Source organism: Chelon labrosus (genome assembly GCF_963514085.1).
Source record: "Chelon labrosus genome assembly, chromosome: 22".
Lineage (NCBI taxonomy): Eukaryota > Metazoa > Chordata > Actinopteri > Mugiliformes > Mugilidae > Chelon > Chelon labrosus.
In genome coordinates, this window is record NC_140355.1 from 16,831,481 (window position 1) to 16,844,300 (window position 12,820).

Here is a 12,820-nt window from a genome sequence, read left to right on the forward strand (position 1 = left end):
TTTTTTGATCACAGCTTTGAACATCTTAATCCATCGAAGACACTTGTAAAGCAATTCAATTAGATCTTCTTTATTAGATCTAGTTAAAGTGATTGGGTGGTTAGCGCTGATGCCTCACAGCAAGAAGGTTCTGGGTTCGAATCCAGGCCGACTGGGGCCTTTCTGTGTGGAGTTTGCATGTTCTCCCTGTGTCTGCGTGGGTTCTCTCCAGGTACCCTAGCTTCCTTCAACTGGCCGTAGGTGTGCATGTGAGTGTGAATGGTTGTCTGTCTCTCTGTGTTAGCCCTGTGAAAGACTGGCGACCTGTCCAGGGTGTACCACTCGATGACAGCTGGGATAGGCTCCAGAGGACAAGCGGTTACTACAGAAAATGAATAAATGAATTAATAAAATTGACTGGAGTCAGTGTTGAAGATGGGATTGTTTGAAAAGACATAATCAACAAAACAAGTCCTTTAATGTCTGCAGGATTGGGGGAAAAAAGCAATGTTCACTCAATTGGCAGCAGAATAACTGGTCGAGTAATCAGTTGCTTCATTTATTATTTTTAACACCAACCACAGACTTAAGTACAGCTGTAAAAAATCTATTTTCATTTGAATATATTTCTCATCCTGTAGTAGCGCCATCCAACCAGTGGGGGCGCTCTACCGTGTAAACATCAACCGGAAGTGGCGCACGTATCTTTGTGAACGACAGCCGATGGAGACATTTTAAAATAAACGCACAGCTAACGGCTAATGGCTAACAGGGCTCGCGGAGGTGCGAGCAGACTGCGCCAAAAACACGTCCAAATTCTTCCAAGTTGCACAGAAGTGAAGCGCATTTAGCAGCGCGCCGTTCATGCATCGGAACCAGAGAGACTGCACATTGCCGAAGATGTCGAAAAGTCTGACACTGGGAGAAGAGGAATATAACTAACGCCGCGGTAAGTTGTAACTAGCATTTCCGATTTAAAATGCTAAGTTGGGAGTCGCTTTGGACTGAGATGACGTTAGCCGTTAGCCGCTAGCCGTTAGCCGCTGACAGTGTTCTGCCTGTTACGCCTCTGGCTGGATAGATACCGCTTCCATTTATAGGATCTTGCCAGGCAGCTGTCCTGCAACCCGAATATTTTTCCATGACTTGTCCTCTTCTCGCCAAGTTTGCGGAGTGTGAGGTTATGACCGAGGTTAGCTTCACTACGCAGCTAAAAGGTTGTGTTAGCCTCGGCTAGCCTCAGACACAATTAACTTAAAGTCATTCATCCAAGCATAAACATCTATTATCGGACACACTGAGTTTAATGTGGCTGAATTTTATTAAATTAACCTATGTGTGAGGTTTAAAAATATATTCAGTCAATTCAAACTTCGTATCAGCCGTGCAATATATGAGAAATTCTGTTGGTTCAACATATGCTGTTTTTAATGTGTGGCTAAACAGTAATTATAGAATAAATTTGGATTTTTCAGGGGATGGCCACGACATTCAACAGTGCCTTTATCTATTTACTGGCCATAAATAGTGGTTAAACCCTCCTATTTGATGCTAGCTGACTTTATATTTACAAGTGGTGGGAATTTGTTTTATTTTATGTGGTCAGTATAAATACTGCTGATTAAAACAGAAAGTTTGCCCCGTAAACAAAAACTACATGCTATACACCTGCTCTCAGATGCATATCATCTTGCACAGAATAAAATCCTCATTTGGAATAACTGATGTTCTTTGTTTTTTTTGTTTTTTGTTTCTTAACAGCAGGTGAGTCCCTGTCCAGGCACATTGGTCCATGTTCGTTGGACCTTTGGGCTCTGGGCTCAACTAGCATGAAGATGGCTGATTCAGAGAAGGCAGAAGAATTTGTGGATGCCGAGTGCCCCCCAGAGTGCCTTGATGAAGCACAATCAGCCGCGGCGTTTGTTCAAGGAGATCAGGATGAGCATCTGAAAACGGAGACCTCCACTAGTACCAGCTCACCCCCGAGGGAAAAGCAGGAGGACAGCCCCTTTCACACGGAGGGCGAGCAAAGCCTGTCCATGCCATGCCTGATGAAGGAGCTCCGCCGAGACTCCCCAGAGTCCCAGCACGCTTCTCCAGGGAGCGACAAGCCCGTGTCTCATAATGTCTACGAGAGCGATTCGTCGAACCCCTGCATGCTCTCCCCTTCATCCAGTGGCCACCTGGCTGACTCAGACACACTCTCCTCAGGGGAAGAAGGCACAGGTCCTCCCGCAGGAGGAGAGGAAGAAGGCACGGTTGAAGGTGCTAATGATCCTGGGCAGGCGACAGGAAGGCAAGCATCTGCCACGGCTTCAGGGGGGAGAAAGTCCCGGCGGTCACGCTCAGAGAGTGAGATGCCTCCGAACGCAATGGCTGCTAAGAAGAACCGCTGCCAGCCCACCGGGGTAGCAGCAGGAGGGCAGGAGAAACAAACCAACGGCAAGATGGCGAAAGTGAAAGGTCATCGGAGCCAGAAACACAAGGAACGCATACGTCTGCTGAGGCAAAAACGAGAGGCAGCAGCACGGAAGAAGTATAACCTGCTGCAGGACAGCAGTACGAGTGACAGCGAGCTCACGTGTGACTCCAGCACCAGCTCCTCCGACGACGACGATGACGACACTTCAGGAGGTAGCAAGACAATCAAGACAGATATTCCAGGTAATGAGCCAATGTTCACAACACAGCACTACTACCACCACTGTGCAGGGTTACACCAGCAGCCATGTAGATAATCTAAATCACATTGAGATAGATTATAAGCCTTTATCGTATGACAATAATAATTAGTCAACCATCAGAGAAAGAGCTAGATAATTAGGGACCGTCTGCATGTCTTTACATTTGAAGGCTACCTGAACCAAATTGTTAACTGAAAAACATATAGCTGCACAAAAACTTATTCATATGAAATCGAAACAAGGCCTGCTTTGTTTGTGTTTGCTGAATCAGTCTTTTTTGTCATTTTCTCATTCATCATCTCTGTTCATTCACCTTGTTTTTAGACACATAGCTTGTCATGTTCAGAGGGCTTCTGCCCAGTCACCTGTCGTAATACAGAACATGTTTTGTTTGAACTTTGTCTCTTTGTTTGCATGCCGTGGAAGTCGTCATTCTTCAACTCATGGAGCGATAACACAGTTGTGTTAATCTAACCTATAGTTCGAGTCCTGCAGTTCAATAAGTGAACCATTTGTGCCGTCAGCCTTTGCTGGGGATGGATGGATTCAAATAGATTGTGTTGTCGCTGCGTTAGCCCAAGTTGCAAGCGTCTGCAGCTGCCGTTCAGTTTGCTGTAGAAACATCATGTTATGCACAAGTTTAGACTTGGAAGTCTTTCTTTTTGTGCCATTAATGAGATTGTTTAAACATATTTGCATACTATTTTCTGTCTACTGAATGTCTAAATCACTCTACAGCTGCTAGGCATTTAGTATGTCTTGCTTTATGTCCATATCACATGTGCTTTTGAATATCATTAGGTCCTGATCTATCATACCGTTAAGTCGATCCTTTTACACTGCAGTCAGGTGCTTCTCTGCAACTCCTTATGTAGATTCAGATAGCTCTTGTGTCGTCCACTAGAAAATGCATAAATCACAGCATGCACATCTCTGACCAAAGATGGCTATATGCTGCCGCGCTAAACTGAGGTACAGAACAGAGTGACAGGAATAAAAACTAGAATGCAAACCCGTATTGTACTGCCCTCATGCGCAGCGGCTTAGTTGACATAGAAAGCTCCTGGGTGGGTTGAGATCTCCAGAAGTAGCTGTAAGCGGGCTGGTATTTACAGGTCTGCTGCTTCTTTTAAAAGAGAAGGCACTTTGTTTATTTTAGGCTCATTTTCTTTTCACTGTGAACGTGTTTTCTAAAGTATAACCTGTTGAGTTTGGTCTGGTCGGCAGTTTTTCTTTTGCTTTGAATTTAGCTTGTGTGGTGTGTCATGGTTTTTGTTTAATAAATGGTTATGTAGAGCTACGGGTGTGTGTCCACATCAGAACTAGTTTCACTAATTTCACTAGTCATTTATAGTGCTTCATTTTTTATGAATGTAACGGCTGTTTTGCAGCAAACATAGTCAGTTATATCTGTTCCTCTTGTTCCATAGATAGATATGCAATTAATCTGCCTCAGATTGGGTTTGTTTCCTACAAAGTCTCTCCAGTTAACACATTTTCCAAACCACAGTTGCTGAGTCAATCACCCCAGACATCTGTAGGGATCAGTAGTACATGAAATGTCTTCAACCATTTTTACATCCCGCACACAGATTTGAGTGCTACAACTGCATGATGTAGTCCATCAGCATGAAAGAGTCGATCTGCACGTAACCAAAAAAAACAAACTGTCATTTTCTCTTTAATACAAAAGTCCACCTCCGAAGCATGAAAGTGCTACTGTATTTTCTTATGGCTTGGCCTCAATGTCTTTAAAGCTGGCTTCAGACGTGCATCGGAGAGATCCAGAGTGGGAGCCCAGATTCATGGGCTGCTGGACACCGGCTCGTGGGACAGGAATGGCATCGGCAGTGTGCTGGAGGAGGCCATGACTCGCTTTGCTGTGATGCAGCGTCAGACAGAGGAGCGCTTCCGCGTCTGGATGGAAAAGCTTGCACACCTCGACTCGGACAACGATTCATCCAAACGCTCAAGCGATGCCCAGGAGGGGCAGCAGCATCCCTCCCAGGGGGGGCGGCCTTCCCCTCCCAGTTCCTTTTTGCCATCGTCAGAGTCTGCAGAGACCATGGCTGCCTACATGTTGTCGCGAGAGAACAACAGCCTCACCCCCACCCCTATAAACAACAACAACAACATCCTCCCTGAAGTTGTCACTCAAAATGGAAATCTAGGTGTTCCAGACCCTGGTCTCTTGAATGTCTAGATTTCACTTCTACTTTGATCTCACCAAGTGTAGAGCTAGTTGATGCAGAAAGCATGGCAGTGGGTACTTATAGGTCAAACGATGTGAGGAACAGATACTCCCATTAACAGCAGCCGGTCCTGAGCTGGTCATTTGAACTCTATACAGACCCGAGGCTCAGTGCGTCTGCTGACACTGAATCACTGTGAGATTTTATTTCCACTCACCTGTTTGATTTCTGCAGCATCTGCGACACGGACACGGAGCATATCTTAATAGACTTTTGAGTCAGGGCTCTTCTATTGTACTGCTTATTGTATGGCTTGTTTGTTTTGTTTTTTTGTTTACCAGCTGTGCACATACACCCGCAACGTAGCTGATTATTTCATTCATACAGAGCGTGCATTACAGCACCTGGGCCGCCATCAGTGCAGAGCTAGGCGGGGTGCTGCTGCTTAATAGCATGTGCCTTGTCATTCTGAGCTCATGCTGGGAACGACGGATAAAGCATTATCGCGCTACTTCTTTTAGGAATCAGGTTGAACACCACACATTACCCCTTCTTTCCTCTGAGCTGCCTGTAAATAGTTCAGGGAGATCTCGTTTATTTTGGTGGCATAGCTTTACTAACGGCAGAACATTTAAACACAGATTTGTCTATAAATATAAAGGCAATATACTAATCCACAGGTTTTCTTGCTTTTTAAAATTACAAATTTAGATTAGATTTTTTTTTTTATATCGGCCTTTCTGTTACATTTGCTGCTATTGCTGCCTTTGCGCGGCGACAAGAAACTAGTGAGGGAGGAATGCCAAAACTCCCAGTGCTTATTTTTAGTAGCCTCCGTGTACATTATTATGGATATCACATCCAGCATGGCTTCCTTTGTTGTTGCCGTTAATTGAACCTTTTGTTGACCTCCTGATTGGTCTGCTGACTGCCAACCAGAGGGCTCCTACCTTTTTGTCAAGCGTCGACTTCCTGTGTTACCGTTGCTAGGTTAGATGCAGGGGTTCGTTCGCATTGAAAAGCTGTAATGATGGAGTCTAGCGATAACACAGGCCGCTACCGTTAGCAACCATCGTTATTTCCTCCACTGTACCCACACTTGCAGACTGCACGGCGGTTCATTTTAACTCTACAGGTTGCTGTTGTCTAACCTAGCAACAGTAGCATAAGGAGTGTGTTACTGGACTTAACAAAGCGCAGGAGCCGTCTGGTTGGTGGTCAGAAGGCAGACAAAGGGACGGTTGCGCCTCAAATCTTCACTCACTTAATATTTTTTTTGTTTTTGTTTTGCACTGGTCTGCCAGCTTGTCGGCCCGTGTCTCCACGAGGCACTGCGCGTCCGCCGCTTGAATTTAAAAACAAAAAAAAAACAGGCATCAAACTAAAATACACAGCTGTAATAGAGCTGCAGTATGGTGCATGGCAATGTTTACTGATTTTCTTAAAAAAGATGGACTGATCTGAGTGATCAAGTGGCCTTCTCTGGTTCAGATCCTGTGGTCTTTGTAGAAGGAAGGCGGAGGGGGGGCACACTCCCCTTGACTCTCTCTCTTCCTCTCTCTCCTCACTGATATGGATGACCGCTGGCATCACATTGCTGACACTATCACAGATATCATTGAAGGAATCTCTGGCCTAATCATATTTATAGTTAGGATGTTACAAAGGTGTTTTCTGTATGTGTATATGTAGCCCTATGACTTGTCAGTTTTATAGGACTTAAAGCTGGACGTTCCCCCCCCAACCACCTGTTTGCATGTGATTATATTAGTATATAGAATGTGCAAGGCCAAATTAGTTCTCATCAGCAGCATGTGTGCAAGGTATACCTTTGCTGATGCTGATAAATGGTGACTGGCAGGACATTTGATCTATTTTTATTTTTATGTTCTGGCCTAGAGGTTTTGTTTTAAATTGTGTGAATATTGTTGTTTTGTTTGTTTGTTTCATGGTGCATACTGCGTTTTGCCATTTTTTTTATTTTTTTTAAATGAATCCGCCATCCCGCAACGGAAAATTACCTTTAAATCCACTGTAAAGAGAGCCTGGTGCATACAATCAAACAGTGCATTAACACAACACTAAGGACAGTCCATTGTTTACCAAAGAGGCTATCCTGGTTTACATTAGTCCTTTTTCTATCTTTAATACATGGCCTTTACACTGGCATGTGCTGGGTTTCTCTGGTAACTCTGCCTATTTCAGCCCAATCAGCTATTCATAGGCAGTGTTCTCTCATAGTACATGCTGTCCAGACGAACCCCCTCACACACCCACAGATATGTCTGGATAGCAGTGTGTGTTTGTGTGTGTGTCTCTGTGTGCGTGTGTCTCTCTTTCTCCCAGGGACTCCTTTTACAGGGTAGAACAAAGATATGCGTTCCCGCTCTTCCACAGTTAACTCTTCTGTTGTTTGGCTTTTTATTACCCCCCCCCCCACCCCCAACTGCGTTTCATTCACTGAGTAATATTATTTTCAAGTGCTTTTTTGTAATGACCGTATTTTAGTGTAGTTTTTATGTGAATGGCTGTTATTTTAAAAGCAATAAATGGAAAGGAAAAGAAAAAAGCTGCTGCTGCTCCTGCGATATGTTTATGAATGCACCGCAAACACGACCATGAACGCCTCATTAGCGTAGCTTTAAAAACTGATGGGAACATCCACGGTTAATAGTGCTGATTATTAAACGGACTACACCAAATGTTTTGCTCCACGGTTCATATAAACCTGTGCTACTGGGGAAACGGGAGGTTCTTCCTTGTCTATGTTGTCGATGCTGAAACTAGCAGGACTGGGGATGCAGTGTTCGGCCTCTGTTCCCAACAGAGTCCCACTATTTCCCAGGCATGATTTGAATAATGAAGTGTTCTCTTTGTTTTCTGCAGACGGGCCTCCAGTAGTGGGTCACTATGATATTTCAGACACTGATTCTAACCAGGAGAGTATGAGTGTGGAGACAGTCCGGCCCACGGTGATAAAGCATGAGCTAAAAACACACAGAGGCCAGGATATGGCAGCTCACTCTGGGTGTATAAGAGCTCTGAGCTCTATCTCAGGTCAGTTACAAACCCGGTGTATCCAAAACTGATAAATTTCCACTCCTCTCAGTGAAGGCAGGACATTTAAGGGCATGGGTGTCGATGGTTCCTATTAATCTCAGCAAGACACCTTTGAAGTTCATCCCACACACCAGTGGCTCGCATTCGGTGCTGCTAGACGTCAAAAGAATTGACCTTTTATCAAACACGAATATAGGGTCCACTGTCCAAAGTGCCACTCCATGCTATCCAGTCAGCATTTCAAACACAAGTGTCAGATTCACCATTGTTTTTTTTGTTTTTTTTTTGTCTGTGTCAAAGCAGCTGCAGTCTTCATGTGTCAGCGAGGCCTGAAGCTCTCTAACTGCTCCGGCCCTCCTCACAATGTGTGACTGTGTCCCTCTCGTTTGTTTCAGGCCACGCGGAGGCAGAGCTGTCGCACAAGGAGAGTTCTCAGCACAAGGGCCAGATTAACATTGCTTCCTCTGACAGTGAGGTGGAGATAGTCGGAGTGCAAGAGAAAGCACGGTAAAGACTTTCAGAGGGGAAACTACATGTAAAAGTTCATGCTTGCAAACCCCGTTCTGTTGAATTCAGCTTTTTATTTTATTATTATTATTATTATTTTTCTGACACAGATGCGCCCATCCTTGCGGAGGGGTGATAAAGAGTCTGTCCTCCTGGAAGGGGAACTCAGTGGAGCAGTTAAACAGCACAAATCAATCACAGCTCTGGACTACTGTTTCCCCTCAGCCCAACTGGGTGTCCCCTCCCGAGGTGGTAGACCTCACGCTGGACGAGGACGCCGGACACAAATACCTACTTTAAACAACTTGTACACTGAAGACTCCTCATTTCTTTCCTCTCACTCCTCCCCTCCCACCTCATCAATCTTTTGCTTCGCCGCCTCCGTGTCCGGGCTGAGACCCCTATTCTCGAGCGGCGGCCTCGCCTGCGGCCCCTCGTGGACTCTTCCTGCTCCAGAGCACTCTTTGTTTTTAACTTACCGTTCAACAATCATGTATCAAAGCCATTCTACTGACCCCGACCTCGGCTCGTCAGATTTTAGTTGTGATGAAATGGCACGGCACTTCCGAGTGCAGGTGGAAACGTAGAGTGATTTTTATCTGTTAATGATAGCAATATCCTCCCTTCGTTTTAATACCTCAGTTATATCCCCTCAGTAACGGATGTAGGTAGTCATTTTTGTGTTGTGCGCTTGCAAGCTGTATAGTGAAAACCTCAAGTTGCTGCTTCAGAGCAGGTCAGTATCACAACATGGCTGTTGACCTGCCTCACTACAGACTTTGAACGGGATATTTTCAGACTGGATTTGGCTTTTCTTTTCTTTTTTTTTTCTTCTCTGCAGTCAGAAGCGAACGGCAGCTTGTACAATAACCTGTTGTACAGCAGACCGTAGATAGATGGCAAAGTTTACTTTGTACCTGTCTAAGGTGAATTGTTTGTTTTAAAGGTTTGTTTTAAAGGTCTCACCACTGGATTCACATTGAGGTCAGTCTGCGCTGTGTTAGTGTGCAGCGTCCAGCAGCGGTAAAGCCAAGGTTCGGATCCTGTCAGGGAGGGTTCTGGTTTAAAGGAATCATTGGATATTTTGGGACTTGGAGTTAAATGAGAGGACTGATAACACCCATTAGCTTACGAGAGGAAACAGGGAAACACCTACACCTAGCAAAATCCACTTACTACTCTCCTCTGAAGCTCAATCTTTGTGCTAAGCTAACCGGCTAACCGCTGGCTTCTTGCTCCACATTTCAGTATATTTTAGTTTTTAGAGTAGTTACAGCCGTCTCATATTTATTAACTCCTCACATACTTTCCCAAAATGTCTTTTGATTTAAATATCTGTTACAAAAAGTCGGTCCGTCTACGAGGGTAAAAACATTAACACAGTCGTCACAAACACTACAAAACACAACTCATTTCCACCCCAGCGGTAACGGAAGTGATTTAAATGTTTTGAAATGTATCGGAAGCCATGTTTTTTTTTGTTTTGTTTTGTTTTGTTTTTTTACAGTCTGTGAGTGTCCCAGGTGGTGGTAGTTATCAGTGAATGTATGACCTTGCAGTTTTGTTTTGTTTTTCTGACTGGGTGTACTTATCGTCGGCATGTTCATCCCAAATAGATGCAAGCTCCTTTAAAAACTCTGGGGACCCATTTATAATAACCGCGGAAATGTATCTTCCATTGAGTACTGCAAAGCAAGATGGCCTGAATGCCTTGAAATGTGCACTATTTTCTTTTACTATGGTATAAAGCTTATTCTTTTACCTTACAAAAGCAGTGGATTTTGCTATCTCGACAATAAATATTTTAATAATAGATGTGAATTTAGCACACGTATTAAAAAAAAAAGGAAAAAAGAAAAAGTGGTTTTAAGTTTAGATGAAACATTTACTGTATGAACTGTTTTTTAACCCTGATCCTCAGGGCCTTGCTTTCCCGCTCTCTTTCCCTCTCGGTCTTATTTCGTCCTCATGCAGCCATGCTTTTTATTAACAACAACTTCATACACTATTTTAACACTTATATATACTTTCCTAAGTGATGCTTGATAATTATATAAATATTTTAACTTCTGCTGGTCACAGAAAGGGAAAAGAAATAATTATAAGTAACTAAAACCAAAGCCTAAATGGAATTTAAGTTTATTTCCTCGTTTATTCTTCTAAACCTGCTCCTTAAACCGTTTAATTTGGAAGTCAGTGCATTTTATTATATTTTTTCAAATTCAGGATATCGTCTCTATTATATTTTTGTTTTCCATTGGCCAGTTTTTATTTCTTCCACTATATACCACTGTAACTATAACTCAGACCACTTCTGCTCGCAAAAACAAACAAAAAAAATATCTGCTATTGTTCTGTGGGATCCTTCTTCTTGCTCATGTCTTTTAGTGGTAGAGAGTTGGTAGAAAACAGGGCAGCCATGCTCAACTACGGCTGCACATAGCATGTTCGGTGGCATCTTTTAACCTCAAGTCCGATGTTACCCCTCATTACCAGTAATTCAGCCTTGCTCTTCTGTTGTTTTTATTCTGTTTTAACTGTCAGTATTTTAAATTAACTAAAAAGAAAAAGCAAGAAAAAAAATGTGTTTTATTTTGTTGCTTCTGCGAGTCCCTGACTTCCTTGAAATTATGTCTGTAGAACAAAAAAAAGAAACTATTTTAAAATTAAATAAATAGAGCGTTATTTAAAGATCTCTTGTGCGCTGATTTATTCTCATGTTTGTCATCTTTCCAGCTTTAGCGGCGATCCCTCCGGCTTAAAAGTTGTCCCTCAAGTGAAAATTATCGCCGCCGTACGTGCAACACTTAACGAGATGTCTCATTGTTTTCTTTCACCCCGTGGCCAAACAGTCTAGACAACTGCCTCCGCGAACAATACCGCTTCACCATCACCCGCCGGAGTGGCGTTCGGGGTCGGAGGTCATCCTGCGACACCTGCCGCTAGGGGGACATATGGAGTTCACATGAAGAGGACAATGAAGGAGTGGAGCAATGCTGGTCTGTGGGGGCCCTTTCCCCTAAAACCAAAGCCCTTTAGCCAGCTCTTTTCACCCTCAGGCCAGAACATCAGCTGTATGCAAATCTTTTTAACAGTGCAGCGGTGGCCTCGCTGAGCAGTGAATGTGCTGGCTCAGTCTCAAAGCAGGCAGATGCCTTTTTAGGGTCTTTAAATTCAGATCTTTATTTTATTTTTTTAATCCAGATTTGCTCAGCCACCACCAGAGGGCTTTGGAAAAATAATGCAAGTACCTAATAAACGCTGAAGACATTTATTTCATGCTTTCTTTTATATTAATAAAGTGATAAAATGGTTCAGTGACGAATAGTTTTTCATTCAGTTTTCCCTTTTTGAGCACAAGTGGTGACAATTACATTATTCTCTGGTTCAAGCTCCTCAAATAAGAAAAAAGAATAATTCAACTGGTTTTTATCTGCTGCCTTGAGGATATTCTTTACACTGAAACAGAAGGCAGTCTATGCCTGAGGAAAATTATAGTTATTCTCATTTATTTAAAGAGCTTCGACGGTGTTACAGATCAAACTGTGTTATTTGTGAGTAAATGGAAGTGATTGCATTAGTGTGACCTGCAGTGGTAGTAAAGCATTATGAAAGGCTCTTTGTGTTTCACCGCAGGCTTAGAGCATTAGATGGTGGGAACTGGAAGACAGGGACATATGGGGCTAAGAGTTCTGTGACCCCCCTCCGCCTTCCCCGAGCCCATCTGTTCCTTCATCCTTCAGGCTTAACGCCAGAGGCGGAGAGAGGCTTTGAGGACGCGGGCTCTTCCTCTGCGTTTCCGTCGCACGGGGCGCAAGAATTATGACGATATAACTGAATATTATTTAACGATCTGTGACGTATTATTTCAGCCACGTTCCCCCCCCCCCCGGTGGTTAGGAGTCACAGGGAGGTGGCTGCGACAAATGAGCCGCTCGGTCCCAGAGTGACAATGATGAGCCTAGATTACAATTGAATTTAATCAAATGAGTTTTCTTTACCTCGTACACTCATTGGCTCCTGTTGCAAATTACATATAGTCAATGCTCATGACCAGAAAGGAAATTATCAGCGCTTAAACATTTGTGGAGATAAATTAACCTACTTGCAACGTCTCCCTCAAATGAGGCAGTCGAAACTGATCTAACTTGGACGGAGAGCTATCAGCTGAAGACATTTTCTGCTCATTACCTGTGATTAAAGTCATTTGCATATGTGTGTTTATGCTGTTCAAGGGGCAACTTCCCTGTTTTCTGTCAAACTGAAATACTATACCTTTTATTCCACCTAACGTATTTGACACTGGACAGGTGAAAGTGTCTCTAATAGACTCCTAAAACTGGGCACTGAAATCCTGATTCCTGAGGATATTATTAACACGCCATCCAAACTGAACAC

The 12,820-nt window shown here is 43.6% G+C and overlaps 1 protein-coding gene across 4 annotated transcripts; it reads left to right on the plus strand.

Moving 5' to 3' along the window:
• Nucleotides 1–620: 620 nt before the first annotated feature.
• On the plus strand, nt 621–11,150 carry ark2n (arkadia (rnf111) N-terminal like PKA signaling regulator 2n). Of its 4 annotated transcripts, none has more exons than XM_084572838.1 (5): nt 621–928; nt 1,744–2,643; nt 7,742–7,912; nt 8,311–8,422; nt 8,533–11,150. In XM_084572838.1, exons 2-5 carry the CDS (start codon nt 1,809–1,811, stop codon nt 8,720–8,722), a joined length of 1,308 nt encoding a protein of 435 aa, XP_084428964.1. In that variant the 5' UTR covers nt 621–928; nt 1,744–1,808; the 3' UTR covers nt 8,723–11,150. The 4 variants fall into 4 exon arrangements, with proteins under 4 accessions (XP_084428964.1, XP_084428963.1, XP_084428965.1 ...); XM_084572837.1 differs by having other exon boundaries at nt 1,741–2,643; nt 8,533–11,149; XM_084572840.1 differs by lacking the exon at nt 7,742–7,912 and having other exon boundaries at nt 622–928; nt 1,741–2,643; nt 8,533–11,132.
• Nucleotides 11,151–12,820: the final 1,670 nt, after the last annotated feature.

Excerpts from the sequence above, each read along its gene's own strand:
- ark2n (XM_084572838.1), top strand. The coding sequence starts at position 1,809 with ATGAAGATGGCTGATTCAGAGAAGGCAGAAGAATTTGTGGATGCCGAG. Across the intron at positions 2,644-7,741 it reads AATCAAGACAGATATTCCAG|ACGGGCCTCCAGTAGTGGGT; the intron begins GTAATGAGCCAA and ends TGTTTTCTGCAG. Across the intron at positions 8,423-8,532 it reads GGAGTGCAAGAGAAAGCACG|ATGCGCCCATCCTTGCGGAG; the intron begins GTAAAGACTTTC and ends TTTCTGACACAG.